This window comes from Rhinolophus sinicus, linkage group LG11 (assembly GCF_036562045.2).
Source record: "Rhinolophus sinicus isolate RSC01 linkage group LG11, ASM3656204v1, whole genome shotgun sequence".
Classification (NCBI taxonomy): Eukaryota; Metazoa; Chordata; class Mammalia; order Chiroptera; family Rhinolophidae; genus Rhinolophus; species Rhinolophus sinicus.
The window spans coordinates 1,715,692-1,731,168 of NC_133760.1; the positions used below are offsets into that span (position 1 = coordinate 1,715,692).

The 15,477-nt window shown below is 51.4% G+C and overlaps 1 protein-coding gene across 7 annotated transcripts; it reads right to left on the reverse strand.

Annotated features, from left to right (window-relative positions):
* Window positions 1-618: 618 nt before the first annotated feature.
* Window positions 619-15,458, reverse strand: LG11H19orf85 (linkage group 11 C19orf85 homolog). Of its 7 annotated transcripts, none has more exons than XM_074316055.1 (7): window positions 15,320-15,458; window positions 13,580-13,692; window positions 11,038-11,190; window positions 8,242-8,744; window positions 6,907-7,740; window positions 6,667-6,783; window positions 619-1,421 (listed from the first exon to the last, which is right to left on the reverse strand). In XM_074316055.1, exons 5-7 carry the CDS (start codon window positions 7,077-7,079, stop codon window positions 980-982), a joined length of 732 nt encoding a protein of 243 aa, XP_074172156.1. In that variant the 5' UTR covers window positions 7,080-7,740; window positions 8,242-8,744; window positions 11,038-11,190; window positions 13,580-13,692; window positions 15,320-15,458; the 3' UTR covers window positions 619-979. The 7 variants fall into 7 exon arrangements, 6 of the variants coding, with proteins under 6 accessions (XP_074172156.1, XP_019566505.1, XP_019566506.1 ...); XM_019710946.2 differs by having other exon boundaries at window positions 6,907-7,144; window positions 7,698-8,744; XM_019710947.2 differs by having other exon boundaries at window positions 6,907-8,744; window positions 15,231-15,403.
* Between the last annotated feature and the right edge of the window lie 19 nt (window positions 15,459-15,477).

A 15,477-nucleotide genomic window follows, 5' to 3' on the forward strand; every position in this document is an offset into this window, starting at 1 on the left:
AAGACCGGGGTTTCGAACCCTGGGCTTTGTGTCTAGAGACAGAAACTTACAGAGACCCAACCACTTTCCAGGAAATGGTTGAAGACAGGATTAAGTCAAGAGCTTAAGTCGTCCCCTCTACCCACTCACCCCCAGTCTGTGCTCTGTGCAGCCTGTTTCCGCATCTCTACAGCACCTGCCTCCTAGGGTGGTGTTTCTAGTATTTAGACTTTGTGCTTGGAAATGGGGTTGAGAGAAACAGACAGATAGAACTTCCCATCAGCCTTGGAATAAAACCCAAATTCCCAATTCATGCTCTGCCTTTGTCAACCTTTGCGACCTCACCTCTCGCCACTCACCCTTGCTCTCTCCACTCTAGCTACGCTGGCCTCCCCTGCTGTTTTCCAGTGTCCCACCTCAGGACCTTTGCATGGCCAGCTCCTTCTTGTCATTCGAGGTCTTCCCTGACCGGTGGCAAATAGCCACTTAGTCAGATTGTTGTTTTATTTTCTTCACAGCACTAATTCCAATGTGAAATTGGAAATTGAATTGATCTTGCATTTTAAAAACGTATGGATGTGCTCATTTTTGTCAGTCTCCTGACCTGTGCCCCGCCCCCAAATATGAACTCCACAAAGGTAGAGCTCTTGTCTGTTTTATTCAGTGCTGAATCCTCAGCACATAGTAGGTGCTAAGTACATCTTTGGGAATAAATGAGACCAGACCAGACATTAGGCAGAGGTGAACCAAGGTGAGAGGGGGCTAGAATGAGGACTCTGAAGTGATGGGGCTGGGTAGGGAGAAGCTGGGGGAAGGAAAGAGTGGGGGGGTCCCCTGGAAGAGGCAGAGGTGAGGCTGTGGTCTAAGCTGGGAATCTGGGTCATTTTTCTAGGGGTTACCAGGTGGGGACGGGGGCATCCTGGGGGGGCAGAGGGCTGGAGAGCTGTCATAGGGGGGCCTCTGGTTTTTCCCGGGGCCTGGGCTGGGTTGTGATTGGGTATCATGGGGGGCAGGTCCCCCAACCCTCAGGGATCCTGTGAGAATGGCAGTCACAAGTCACCTCCCACCTGTCCACCCAGTTCCCCTCAGGAGGCAAGAGTTTGTCTCCTCCCCGCAAGGCATATGGGGTCAAGGGCAGGGGATCATAGAAATGTGGGGCCTGGCTAAAGGACAGCTGGGACAGGTCATATGGCACTGAGAGACACTCTGGGGTGAGTGCAATGTCATCAAAGAGGTCGAGGGTGGACGCATCCAGGGCAGCGGGGTTCAGGCTGGGGCTGGCATGGGGTGCCTCTGTGGGGGCCACAGCACGGGCCACCCCCAGGAAGGGTGATGGAGGCGGCAGGGGCGGCCTTTGGGGCGGTGGTCTTTGGGGAGGCGCCTCCTGGGACAGGATGGACAGGGCCAGGTGCTGGGTGGCAGCCTCAATCTTGGCAAACTGCCTGCAAAGAGAAGGGCATTATTAGTTGAGTGACCCGAAGGAGTCTCCTCTATCTTTCATCCCAGAAGTGGTTTGTCCCTTCTTTCCCTCCAAATTTTTCTTTTCTGTGCTAGTCTCCCCGCTAGTCTCCCCGCCCCTGGGTCCATTTTCTGGAGTTTGACAATTCAATATTTCTGACTCCATTTGTAGGAAAGCTCTGAACAGCTGTGGGGGTTGTGCAGCGCACAAGGCAGCATGTCTTGTCCAGCACTATGTATGTTTTTTTGGGGGGGATATTGGGGACAGTGTGTTTCTCCAGGGCCTATCGTTGTCCTTCAGTCTGGTTGTGGAGGGCGCAGCTCAGCTCCAAGTCCAGTCACCGTTTTCAATCTTAGTTGAAGGGGGCACAGCCTACCATTCCACGCGGGAATTGAACAATCAACCTTGTTGAGAGCTCGCGTTCTAACCAACTGAGCCATCCAGACTCCCCTATGTACGTTTTTGACGTGTAGATTTATTAAGACCACGGTCCAACATATAAAAGTAGAAAATGCCTTAAGGATAGGCTGCCTTTAAAAAATAACTTCACACAAAGGTGTGCTATGAGTTAGCTGTGTCTGTAACAGTGACGCCCTATGGATTCTGCTTCCTCTTAGCTCTTGGATCTGCTCATCTCTCAGCATCTCCACCCACCCCTGGCTGCAGTCTCCAGCTCCTTCCAACTGGACGACTGTACTGGTCTCCCCTCAATAGCAATAGGACGGATGGGTCTCACAAATTGTGATGGGCTGAACTGTTTCCCCCTGAGATTCATATATTGCCTGCTGTCCTAACCCCCAGGAACTCAGAATGTGATGCATTTAGAGATAGGGATTTTAAGGGGGTAATTAAATTAAAATGATGTCCTTAGGGTGGATCCTAACCCCATAGGACTGGTGTTACAACACAGAGGGAGGACCATGTGTGGACAAAGGAAGGAGCTGGCTGTCTACACCTGCCCACACCTTGATCTTGAACTTCCAGCCTCCAGAATTGTGAGAAAGAAAATTTCTGTTCTTCAAGTTGCATGATCTATGGTATTTCATTATGGCAGTTCTAGGAAAATAATGCCTAAGCATAATGTGAGCAAAGGTGGCAAGACTCACGGGTAGTAGCTGTGTGACTCCATTTGAAAGAAAGTTGAAAAACTGGATAACCTGGTAAACAGTAAGAGCTATCAGGATGGCAGCTGATGGGAACAAGCCACTGCGAGGGTCTCTGGGGGCAGGAAGTGCTTTATTCCTGGATCTGAGTGTGGGTCACATTCGTGGGTTCCCTTAGGTATAATCCTTCCATCTCTACACTGACATTTGTGCACTATTTGTATGTGTGTGAACCTTCCATGAAAAGGCTTATTAAAAAAACATGTATATAATTCTGTTTATAGAAATGTTCAGAATAGGCAAATCCCTGGAGATAGAGAGCAGATTACTGTCTGCCAGGTGCTGGGGGGAGGGGAATGGGAAGGGACAGATAATGGGTACTGGGTCTCCTCTGGCGGTAATGAGAATGTTCTGGAACTAGATGGAGGTGATGGTTGCAAGACATTGTGAATGTATAAAATGCCACTGAACTGTATACTTTAAATGGTTAACATGGAGAATTTTATGTTCTGTGTATTTTACCACAATAAATATATATCTGGCTCTAAAGTGAATTAGTGAGAGCCATGACTCTGACACTTTGATGCCAAAAAGGATAGTTAAGCTCTGAGTGCCCTAGGGAAAACTTTGAGAAGTGGGAGGTCAGGTTAAGTGAGAGGGAGATAAAGGGAGGGAGAGAATGAGAAAGAAAGAGCCAGAGTTAGAGCTGGAGCTGGAGCTGGAGCTCGAGGTAGAGATGGAGATGAAGACCGAGACAGAGCTGGAGCTGGAGCTAGATGGATAGGTAGATGGACATTGAAAAAAGACAGAAAGAGATAGAAATAGAGGTAGAGATAGATACATAGGGAGAGACAGTGAAGATTCACAACCAATACATGTTCTATATGGCCCCCAACTGAAGCAAATTAAGCATAAATGACATTATGGTGGAAGAGCCATGACATTTTCAATTTGCTTTAAACTTTTAAAAACACTGATGAAGGAAGAATGCTAAGACGGTATGGACAGCAGAACGTAAGTGAAGGGACATGAGTGATCCTCAGGACATGGTTCTCAACAGGACACCTGGAGGGCTGGTGAAAACACAGGGTCTCAGGACCCCTGAGTTCCTGGTTCTGCAGGTCTGGGCTGGGGTCTGAGAATTTGCATTTTTAACGTTTCCAGGTGATGCGGAGGTGTGATGTTGCTGGTCTGGGGACCACCTTTGAAAACCAGTGCATCAGACAACTGTCTTGACTTTTCTGTAGGTTTGAAATGTTTCACAATAAAGTGAAAAATCCATAGACATGGGTGGGAGGGGGCTCCTGTGGGAGCCAAGCCCGAGGAGGCCTGGAGATGCTGAGGAGAACTTGCTTATGACCTGGGTTTCTCCGGCTGAGCCTGGACACTTAGGGGAATGTCTTCTGGGCTGCCCAGCTGCCCCCAAGGCCATTGGTGGGGGGCTGGGTCTCTGGGGAGCATGTGACAGAGCCAGGCACATGGATGGAATTGTCTGGGATACTGCAGCAGAGAAGCTGGCCCTGGGAACAGGGAGCATGAGTAGGGGAGGACGGGGAACCTGGGGTGGTGAGGAGCTAGCATTAGCATAGGGTCCAGACTGGTTGAGTATAGGGAACACAAATGGGGGCTGAAGATGGGGAGGGGCCCTGGGGCAGCTAATGAGGAGGGCTGAAGAGGAGTTAGAAGGCCCTATTTGGGGAGCTGCATATTTTCCTCTTCAGCTCCCCAAATAGAGAGTGGTAGTGAGCATTTTGCATGTGGCCAGTGCTGGGCATCCTGGTGGAAGGAGGTTGTGGTGTGGGGGCAGGGGTTAGGCTGGACCAGGCTCCCGTTTACTCAGATTTGGTTCTAAGATGTCCTGGGGCAAGGTCGTGGGCTGGCTGGGAGGATTACCTACTTACAGAAAAGCAGCTCCTTGGGAGAGTTACTTTACCTCTCTGTGCCTCAGTTTCCTCACCGAAAAATGAGGATTAGCACCTACCTCCTAGGGTTGCTGTGGGGGACTAATGAGTTCACATGCATTGTGTGTGACAATTATGAGTTAATACTAAAGTGCTTAGAAAACTGCCTGGAACATATTGTTAAATAAGTATTAGCTACTATCATTGCCATCATTATCACCACCATCACCACCACCATCATCACCATCATATCAGCACCACCATTGTGATCACCATCACTATCATTTTCACCATCATCAACATCTTTATATCATCACCATCACCACCATCATCACCATCATCACATCACCATTAAGTGCCTGAGATGCTGTTTCAAGGCAGGATTGCAAAGTGGAACAGAGCATGGGCTCAGACTGCCTGGGGTTGTGTCCAGTCACTAGCTGTGCAGCCTTGGGCAAGTCATTGAATCTCTCTGAGCCTCCTTGTCTGTTATATAAGCATAAAGACAGATCCTGCAAAGCAGGTTTGCTGGGAGTTTTAAGTGGCACATGTCATAGCCTTAGTATGGTGTACCTGGCACACAGAAAGTGCTGCTCAAACAATAGTTACTGTCACAGGGCGAGGAGAGAGCACAGGTGAGGCTGGTGGTGTGTGAGAAGGAAGAAAGGCTTGAGCAGAGACCTGAAGGAGAAGAGGTCCCCATCCGCACCTCAGAGACAGGGAAGGGCATTGCCCAGAAAAGGAAACAGCATGTGCAAAGGCCAACAGGCTGAATGACTAAGTGGTAGATGGGGCGCAGGGGCTGATGGGCCCAAGCCTTTATCCTGAGGGCCATGGGGAACTATGGGAGGTCCTTGAGGAGGAGAGGGGCTGAATGTGGTATGTGTGTTAGAAAGGCCTGCCTGGGCACAGCCAGTACCTTGCTGCTTTCAAAAAGCCCTAGAGTCAGACCCCATCTCTGCATCCCAGCCCCTACCCTGGTCTGAGCTGTCATCATCCCTGGCCTGGTCTCTCACTTTCACCCTCGCCACATTACACAGTCTTTTTTCCACTCAGCACCCAGAGAGATCCTTTCAGATGCCCCCCATCCCCCTGCTCAGAGCCCAGTTCCCTCCAGAGGCCTATGAGGTCTCCATCCAGGTCCCTCATTCTTTTGAAGCCTAATTTCCTCCCCCTATCACTGTGCTCCAGCCACACTGGCCTTGAACCCATCAGGGATATTCCTGCCTCAGGGTCTTTTCACTTGCTGTGCCCTGCCTGGTATACCCTTCCGTCAGCCATCTACTGGGCTCCTTCTCTCCCTCTCTGCTCAGATGTCACCTTCTCAGTGCCACATTCCCCAATGACACCTTACCTAAAATGCCAGCCCTCCTCCAGCAGGCCATCCGCAGCATTTACCACCTTCTAACATACCATATAATTTCTTTAAATTGAGGTAAAATTCATGTAACTTAAAATAAACCATTTTAGGGGCCAGCCCGGTGGCTCAGGCGGTTAGAGCTCCATGCTCCTAACTCCGAAGGCTGCCGGTTCAAGTCCCACATGGGCCAGTGGGCTCTCAACCACAAGGTTGCCAGTTCAACTCCTCGAGTCCCACAAGGGATGGTGGCCTCTGCCCCCTGCAACTAAGATTGAACACGGCACCTTGAGCTGAGCTGCCTCCCGGATTGGCTCAGTTGGTTGGAGCGCGTCCTCTCAACCACAAGGTTGTCGGCTCGACTCCCGCAAGGGATGGTGGGCTGTGCCCCCTGGAACTAGAAAATGGCAACTGGACCTGGAGCTGAGCTGCACCCTCCACAACTAAGAATGAAAGGACAACAACTTGACTTGGAAAAAAGTCCTGGAAGTACACACTGTTCCCCAATAAAGTCCTGTTCCCCTTCCCCAATAAAATCAAAATAAATAAATAAATAAATAAAAATAAACCATTTTAAAGTGTGCAGTTCAGTGACATTTAGTACACTCGAGATGTTGTACACCCACCACCTCTATCTAGTTCCAGAACTTTTCATTGCCTAAGAAGGAAACCCCGTACCGATTAACAATCATGCCTATCCCCCTTTCCCAGCCCCTGGCAACCATTGATCTGCTTCCTGTGTCTGGATTTGCCTGTTCTGGTTTCATATACAGGGAACCCATTCTATGTGGCCTCTTGTGTTTGGTGTCTTGCCCTCAGCATCTTGTTTTCGTGGTTCATCCATGTTGTAGTATTAGTACCACTTACTTCTTTATTTCGGCTGCTCCTAACTGGTTGGCTTCCCCACCACTGGACACATGAAAATAGGGAATGTGGTCAGCTTTGTTCACTGATGGTTGTCCGGGGCCTGGGATGCAGTAGGCGCTAAATAAATGCATGCCGGGTGTTGATGGCATCCAGCCCTGGGGGCCACTTCTCCCTGTTCTCCCTCAAACCCAGGGCTCTGACCCCTTCTCATCCATCCCCCCTCAACCCAACCCCCCTCACCTGCATATCTGGTTGTGCAAGAACCTCCTGTGGTTTGGCTTCCTTTTGGGGGGCCTGGTCCGCCGTGGGTGCAGGGCACGCAGCACGTGGGCAGCCGCCCCACTTACGAAGGCACACAGTTCCCGGGGGCTGGGCTCGGATACTCCAGGGGCTGCAGGAGCCCCGGGGTGCATGTCTGGGGTTACCTAGGGGTAACTTTCCACAATATTCCTGCTGATCAGAAAGCACTCCTCCAAATCTGTGAGGAGAGAGGGGCAGCCAGGCCTGGGGGCTCAGGGCTGGGAAAAGGGACGAGGAAGGATGGTCTTTGCCAGGGGCGAATGGACTCTGGAGGTGAGGGCACAGGCTGGGCTGCGGGAGGTAGGGCCCAGGGAAGTAGGACCAGGCATCCCTCCCGGGTGCTAGACCCCAAGGTTTGAGGAACAGTAGGTGGGGGCTGATATAGGAAGGCAAGGGGGCGGGCAGGAGAGAGGACTTTCTGTGCGGCCCCCCAGGGACCCAATTAGCACATAGTTGGACCTGGGATATGGGGCAGGATGGTGTAGGTTGGGGGAGGCAGAGAAAAGCACCTGGAGATGGCCAATTAAGGTGACAAAGGCCTCAGCAGGGAGGCAATGCCAGGAGCTGAGTCAAAGAGTCAACCGCAGCAGTTAGCATTGAGGACCCTTAATTGGAGGGGGTGGGGGAAGGGGAGGATGACATTGGGAGGCTTAGGTGCAGGATGGGAGGGAGGGGGAGACACACAGGAGCCTTGAGCTGTGGCTCATACACCCGCCCACCTCCAGATATACCTGCCGGTGCCTTCCTGCCTCCCTCTGCTCCAGGCCCAGCATCCTGGGGAAACGGAGGCTCAGAGAGGAGCTTGCCATACTCAAGGTCTCCAGCAAGCAGGAGGAATTAGCTTCTGGTGGGGGTGACCCCCAAACCCTGCATTTCATGCCCAGTGAGCAGGGGAGGGGGCGGGGCACCTGTGGGCTGGGCCTGGTTTCTCAGGTGGATGTAATTGGGGGCTGTTTTGGGTACAGCCTGACTGGTGAAAGAGAAGAGAAAACATGGGCTTGGTTTCACGGAGGCGTGGGGTAGGGGGGTACCTGGTGTTTGGGGAGGTAGAGAACTGCCAGGGCTGGCAGGTGGAGGGGCTTACTCCCAGGGCTGGGAGTGGAGTGGGGCCCTCTTGTCTCTGGGCAGGTTGGCCAAATGGGCTGGCTGGTCTGGTGGGAGCGAGCACGTCAATGTTGTTCTGAGGGACTGCATTGGGGATCTGCGTCTGGAGGTGTGTATGTGTCCTATGGCTCTTGTGACACATGACCAGAAACCTAATGGCTTAAAACCTACTCATTTATTCTCTCGCCATTCTGGAGGCCAGGAGTCCAAAGTGGGTCGTACGGCTAAAATCAAGGTGTTTCTTCAGAGACACAAGGGGAGAATCTGTGCCCTTGCTTCTCCCACCTTTTAGAGGTCCCCCAAATTCCGTAGTTTGTGGCCCCATCCTCCGCGTCCGCTTCCATCATCCTGTCTCATTCTCTGACTCTGTGCCTTCTGTCTCCCTCTTATGAGGATTATATTTAGAGCCCCCTAGATAACCAGCATCATCTCCTCTGCCTGAGATCCTTAGGGCAATCACATCTGCAAAGCCCTCTTTCCATGTAAGGTGACATAGTCACAGGTTCTGGGGTTTCGGACCTGGGCATCCTTGGGAGGCTGTTATTCAGCTGCCTCAAGAGGGGAGAGGAGGCCTCAGTGATGGCGCCTCCCAGGCTCTCCTTAAGTCGACGTTCACAGGGCCAGTGGTTGCAATTGCTGAGGCTGTGTCTGGGGCTGTGCTGGTGCCCCAGCATCTGCACAGGGAGAGAGACACAGAGCAGTGAGGACATTTCCTAGGGCTCCCCAGGGCCCAGGTAACTCGCTAAGGCCCTCCTCCTCCAGCACTGACAAGGATTACTGTCCCTGTTTCCTGAGGGAGAAACTGAGGTCAGGGTGCATAGCCACTTAAAGTCACAATGGCAGAGCTAGGATGTAACTCACGTGGGGAAAAATAGGAGGGACACTAAGAACTTTCCAAAGCTCTCATACTCATTAAGTATTAAAGGGCAATATTTCTATCATTCTCACTATAAAGATTTTTCCCCCAAATGATACCCTGATAAAATCAGCAGCAGTACATTATAAGACTGTGGTGGAAAACCACCTCCCTGGAAGCAGAGAATAGAATAAGGGTTCATCTTGAAACGAGAGCTGCCAGATGTCAATACGCTGTAACCACACCAAAACGTGGAATGGTCCGAAAAAAACAAAAACAAATCCTGGTGCCAACACTTAAGAGACCCCATGTCCTTCCCGATTTAAGCCTCAATGACATCAGTGGTAAAGCTGGATAAGAAGGTAGCATGGGGGTTAAACCGAGGCTCCGTGACTTGTCCACGCTCACACAGCAATTTAAGTGGCAAAGCAGGGGTTCAAGCCTGGTCAGCGGAGGCCCCGAGACCACGCCCTTGGGCAGGGGCAGCACAATGGTGGCAGCCCAGAACCAGCAGCAGGCGGCTGGCGATGTCCCCAGAGGTCCTGTGAGCATGTGTGGGCCGCAGAGCACAGTGAGATCAGCAGCTGTAGATCCAGTGGCGCCCAGTTTCGCCCTCCATTGCCCAGTACCAGCAGTGTGCCACTGCCACGGGCTGGGGGAAGTGGATCCCCGGTTCTCTGGAAGATTGGAGGTCAGGCCTCCTGGGCAGGCAAGGGGTCACCGCCGCATGGCTCCAGGGCGGATTCATATCAACCAGGAGCCAAGCACAACATTTGCTGGTCAGCTCTGTGCCACTGCCAAGCAGGCCCTGGAACATATCCAGGGCCACTGGCCCTGCAGGCTCTGACCTGGGATGGTCCTCCAGGGGGCGCCAACACCCCGGGCTGGCGCTGGGAGGCCCTGTGCAGGGCATGTGGCCCACACAGTGGGCCCTTTTCTTTCTGTCTCGGTCATTGGTAAGAATCACCCACAGCTCCGGCAGCCCTCATCCGGTGTTTGTTGAGGACATGCCCTGCCAGATAGTGGAAGGTATTCACAGCTGCTTTCCTCTATCCCAACCGTTGCAATGGGAGGGGGCATTTAGTCATTCAACAAACATTTATGGAGCACCTCCTGTGCAGAGACCAGGGTGCAGCAGTGAGCTGAGGAAGTGATAACTGTCCTGTAACTTGACTGGGAGAGGTGGCAGCCAGGAGCCTTCCAGGCAGAGGACACAGCAGGTGCAAAGACCCTGAGGCAGGAGTAAGCTCGACTGGAGAGAAAGAACGATGGGAGGAGTGAAGTCAGAGAGGTGAACAGGGGCCAGACCTGCAGGGCTTTGTAGCTCAGGTAGGAATTGGGTTATGAGGGCAAGAGTGAAGAGGAGCCATGGCGGGCTTGAGGCAGAGGTAGTGCCCAGACCTCAGGGTCCTGCCCCCAGCCTCCTTTGCAGGCCTCACTGCACCTGGAATGTGGACACCTCACCACTAAATCCTCCTCTAATCTGAGGATGGGAGAAACTGAGATATCAGGACCAGCCAGGAACCCAGATAAGATTTGTCCCTCCCTGCTTCCACCCTGCTCATCTGCTCCCTCTCTCACCCAGTCCCAGCCTCTCTTATCCAGTCCCAGAAGGACTTTGTTTTCCTTAAAATATATTGTAAAAATTTACAGATGGTAGGGTCCTGGTGGCCCCAACTCAGAGGGGCCAACCCTGTCATATTTGTTTCACATCTTTTCTTCTGAGACAGAATGTGACACTATTCGGAGACGAGTTCTTTAAAGAGGTGACTGAGGTAAAATGAGGTCATTAAGGTGGGCCCTAATCTAGTATGACTGGTGTCCTTATAAGAAGAGATTAGGACACAGACACGCACAGAGAGAGGACCATGTAAGGAGAAGACAGCTGTCTATAAGCCAAGGAGAGAGGTCTCACAAGGAACCTGCCCTGCTGACACCTTGATCTTGGACTTCTGGGTTCCCGAAATGTGAGAAAATGAATTTCTGTTGGTTAAGCCCTCCAGTCTGTGACACTTTGTTATGGCAGCCATAGCAAACTAACATAAGAAGTATAGTAGTTATCTATGCTACATAACAAATTACCACAACACAGCAGACACTAATTTTCTCACCGTTCCTGTAGGTCAGGAGTACAGGCACCATGGCTTAGCTGGGTCCTCTGCTCAGGGCCTCACAGGCTGCAACAAAGTGTTGGTTGGGCTGTCGTCTCATCTGAGGTCAGGGACTCCTTCCAAGATCATGTGGCAGAATTCATGTCCCTGCATCTGTAGAAACCAAGACCAGTAGGAGAATGTGTCTTCAAGGCCAGTAGGAGAATCACTGATGCTTCACATCTCTGCCTTCTAGACCCAATGTAAAGAGCTCACCTGATTAGATCAGACCCACCCAGGAAACTCTTCCTGTATTAGGGTTCTCCAGAGACACAGAACCAATAGGATCTATATTTATCCATATCTATATTTATCTATGTATACAGAGAGAGACACAGAGACGTTATATATTATATACAGAGGGTGCCAAAAAATGTATACACAATTTAAGAAAATAAAAGCTGTATTAAAATTGTAATACTCAATATATACCAATAACAAAAGATGACTACAAGTCACATTTGACTTCTGCAATTATAACAGGTGTTCAGAGTGGTTGTTTACCATCAGTGTAATTTTAATACAGTTTTTTCCTTTCTTAAAATGTGTATGTATTTTTTTTTTGGCTCCCTCTGTATATAAAGAGATGGCATAAGGGCTTAGCTCATGGGATTATGGAGGCTGAGAAATTCCATGGTCTGCTATCTATAAGCTGAAGACCCAGGAGAGCCAGTGGTGAAGTTCACAGGCCTGAGAACCATTGAGCTGATGGTGTAGACTCTAAGCTGGGCCTGAAGGCCTGAGAACCAGGAGCACCGAGGGCACAGGAAGATCAATGTCCCCACTCAAGTAGTCAGACAGAGAACAAATTCAACCTTTTTGTTCTATTTGGGCCTTGAACAGATTGGATGCTGCCCACCTACAATGGGAAGGGCCATCTGCTTTACTCAGTCTACCAATTCAAATGCTAAACTCTTCCAGAAACACTCTCACAGACCCCCAAAATCCTGTTTAACCAGAAATCTAGCCATCCTGTGGCTCATTTAGTTGACACATAAAATTAACAATAACGTTTCCTTTTGATTAACTCAAGGTCAACTGAGTAGGGGTCTTGATTGCACCTGCCAAGATCCCTTCACCTGTGTCATATAACATAACCTGTCACAGGAGTGACATCCATCACATCCACTGGTCCCCTGCTCACTTGAAGAAAAGGCACAGGCCGTTTGGGAGCATCATAGAAGGTGGCAGCCACTCTTGGAGAGGGGATTTGGTCTGTATCTGCCTGTATCCACATTTTTGTACTTAAAACAGATGGGTCTGTTTTCCCTGTGAACTGTCCTCTTTTGGGGAGTCTGCCCAAGCTCCCCCCAGACAGGGTGAAGTGTCTCCTCTGGTTCCATGCCACGACAGCTCCACGGGCTCCTGACCATGCATGTGAGACCCACTAGAGAAGCTTTGGATGGAGGTTGTCTCTAGAATTGGATACCCTCCCAGTAAAATCACTTCCAGTTTACAGGAGCCACTTTCTGGTTACAGGAGGTTCCATCACTTCCTGGCTCTGTATCTGGTGGAAAGATTTCAGAGGGCCTTTCTTTATCCTGAGTGAACTGGGGATAATACACTTTTCATGTGGAGAGGCGAGGCAGAGCAGGCTGGGGCACCCTATGGGAGCCCCAAGAGATGTCAGAAAGGAGCACCCTTAGCCTGTGGAGAGCACAGGCCAGTTCCCTTGGCACTCTCCCCCTGGGGAACGGCTGGCAGGGTGACCTGGGACTCCTCCTCCTGCCTGCCCCACCACCCTTAAAGTGCCTCTCTGTTCTCTCCACTTCTGTGGAAAAGGATATTTTATTTTTAGTCTCTGGCTCTGGGAGTCTTGTATTTGTCTTAGATACTTCCTCTGGGCACACCTCTTGCCCTAGCCCCTGATATCTCTTTTCTAGTGACTGACTGCAGGCTGTGCCTTCACCAACGTGACAGGGTGGCTAAAACCAGAATCAAATTGTCCACTCTGTGGGACACTGCAAACGGAAGGGCGGGGATTGGAGGGCTTGAGTACCTAAAGGCCAGAAGCATGGGTTGGGGCATGGTGAGTGGGACCTGAGCCCCCTCCCCAACCTGTGACCAAAGGGAGCAGGGCCCAGAATCTGGTCCTGGACAGGCCACCTTGGAGTTGGACTATACCAGAAACTAGGGACACATCCTCCTCTGCAGTGCAGCAGGGTGGCAAAGAGACTTGGCCTAACAAGGGCAGGTGCTAGGACTCTGCCTCTCCCACCTCCCCCATAATGCCTGGGACAGGCAGATAAATGGGGGCTGGCTGGGGCTCCTTTCATTACTGCAGCGACCCCAGTGGCCTGAGGTAGGAGGTGGGCATGGGCTGTATACCTCTGGAACACTTCTGCCCATACCCAGCTGGCATCACATTCCATATCCACACCCTCACCCAGCATGGAATCCTCCCTCCATCAGGAGGCAACATTAGGGGGCCGGGCTTGGTGTGTTTGGCAGCCCTGGATACAGGTGGAGTTGCACCCCAGGAGGCAGACCCTCCTAGCTTTACCTCTGGTTTCTGCTACTCTCTTCCTGTCCTCCTCTCTTCACTCAGTAGCTCATGATTCTGCTCAGATGTCACAGGGTCTACGGTAGCCTCCTTTCTGGTGGGGGAGGGGGAAGCTGAAGGGAAAAGAATGTTTGGGTTGAGCAGGCAGACAAATATTTTATAGGCACAAATTCACAGGGACTTCATAAAGACCATGCACAGACAGGCCCAAGTCAGCTCAGGTCCTGCTTGAGTTCCCACCTACCTGCGGGCCTTGGGAGACGGTACAAATAAATTCATTCAACAGTGTTAAGACAGAGGGATTGTAATGATGGCACTAAATCTTCTATTTTGAGGTTTGAATCTCTGGTATAATTTAACAAGTATAATTTAGCTTGGGACTTTTTGAAAGCTTTTTTCCTTCTTTCCTTTGCTTCCTATCCACCAACTGTTGATGGTTCTGCTTCCTATACATTTACTATGCAGACCAGTTTTAATGTTTCTATTCACTTCAGCCCAGTGCTGGCACTGTGACTTGGGAAAGGCTTTGCATCTGTATGGGATCCACTCCTGACTTCAACTTAAATTTACATAACATATACAAAGGTGGAGATAACTGGCTTAAGTGCACCTTCCCCCACCCCAACCGACAGAGCCGAACTCTCTAGAAAATTCCACTACAGGCTTAAGAAATTTATATTCTGACTAGAAAGTATAAAACTAAAGATGAAACAAAGACTCAGGGCAGTAGTTTTCAGCAGACTCTGCGCAGCCAACTCTCCTCTTACTTTAATAAATCTTCTATATTCTATCTGACTCGTGAATTCTTTCATAGCCTGCAAGCGAACAACCATGACAAACAGGGTATCGCCTACTTCTGAACAGGCCCCTATTGATTGTTGGGGACACTTGGGTGGCAAAGACAGACCCTTCCCTGCTGCCATGGAACACAGATGAGTGCCGCTGAGCAGATAATGGGACCACACCTAACATGGGGGTTTTCCAGTAGCAGTTGAGAAGGGATGGGGTAGGGGTAGGTAAGAAACAGCATGAGGAGCGGCCCTCACACTGAGAGGGATGGCGTGTAACAGTGGTTCTCAACTAGGGGACATGTGGCCACCTCTGGAGACAGCTGTCATAAAGTGTGCGGGAAGGGGACGGGGCAGAGAAGGGTACTATCAGCTTCTTATGGGTGGAGGCCAGGGATGCTGCTGACCACCCTACAATGCACAGGACGCCCTTACGACAAAGACCCAAATGTTAGGCCCAAATGTCAATAGTGCAATGGTAGAGAAACCCTGTGTTGGATGACCCGCAGAAAAGTCAGTGTGGCTGAAAGGCCGAGGCCAGTGGGGGCTAAGCTTGGAAAGGAGGGAGAGGGCTGGGTCCCCGTGACCTGAGCAGCCCTCTGCACTGCAGGGCCCAGGTTCAGGCACAACCACACCCGTACACACAGCAGGCGCCTGGGAACCGCGGACACGCGAGGCTTCTGCGGGCGGGAATCACTGCGCTTCAGTTTCCCTTCTCGGACAGGGAGCCCCGAGGGCCTGGGCGCGGGGGCCAGGAGAGGAGTGAACACACCCCTGGTGGGCGAGGCCTGCTCGGAAACGCGCTGCCTGGGAGAGTCTCTGTCAATACTAAAAAACGGGAACGTGCGACCCTGCATCCCCACCTGGCTTGGCCCAGCCATGGGTTGACCCCCGCGACCACCCCCAGGACCCAGCGTTTGGGGTCCGGGGAGAACTACAGTTCCCAGGATACCTCATTCTGCAGCTCCTGGGGGAGAGCCGCTAAGGCCGGAGGCCAATAGGAGGGGCGGGGGCGGGGCTTCAGCGCACGTGGCGTCGTGACGCGCAATCGGCGACGTCGGGGTTTGTGTGCGCGAGAGGCCGCAGATAAAGGTTGGGTGCCTCGCGCCG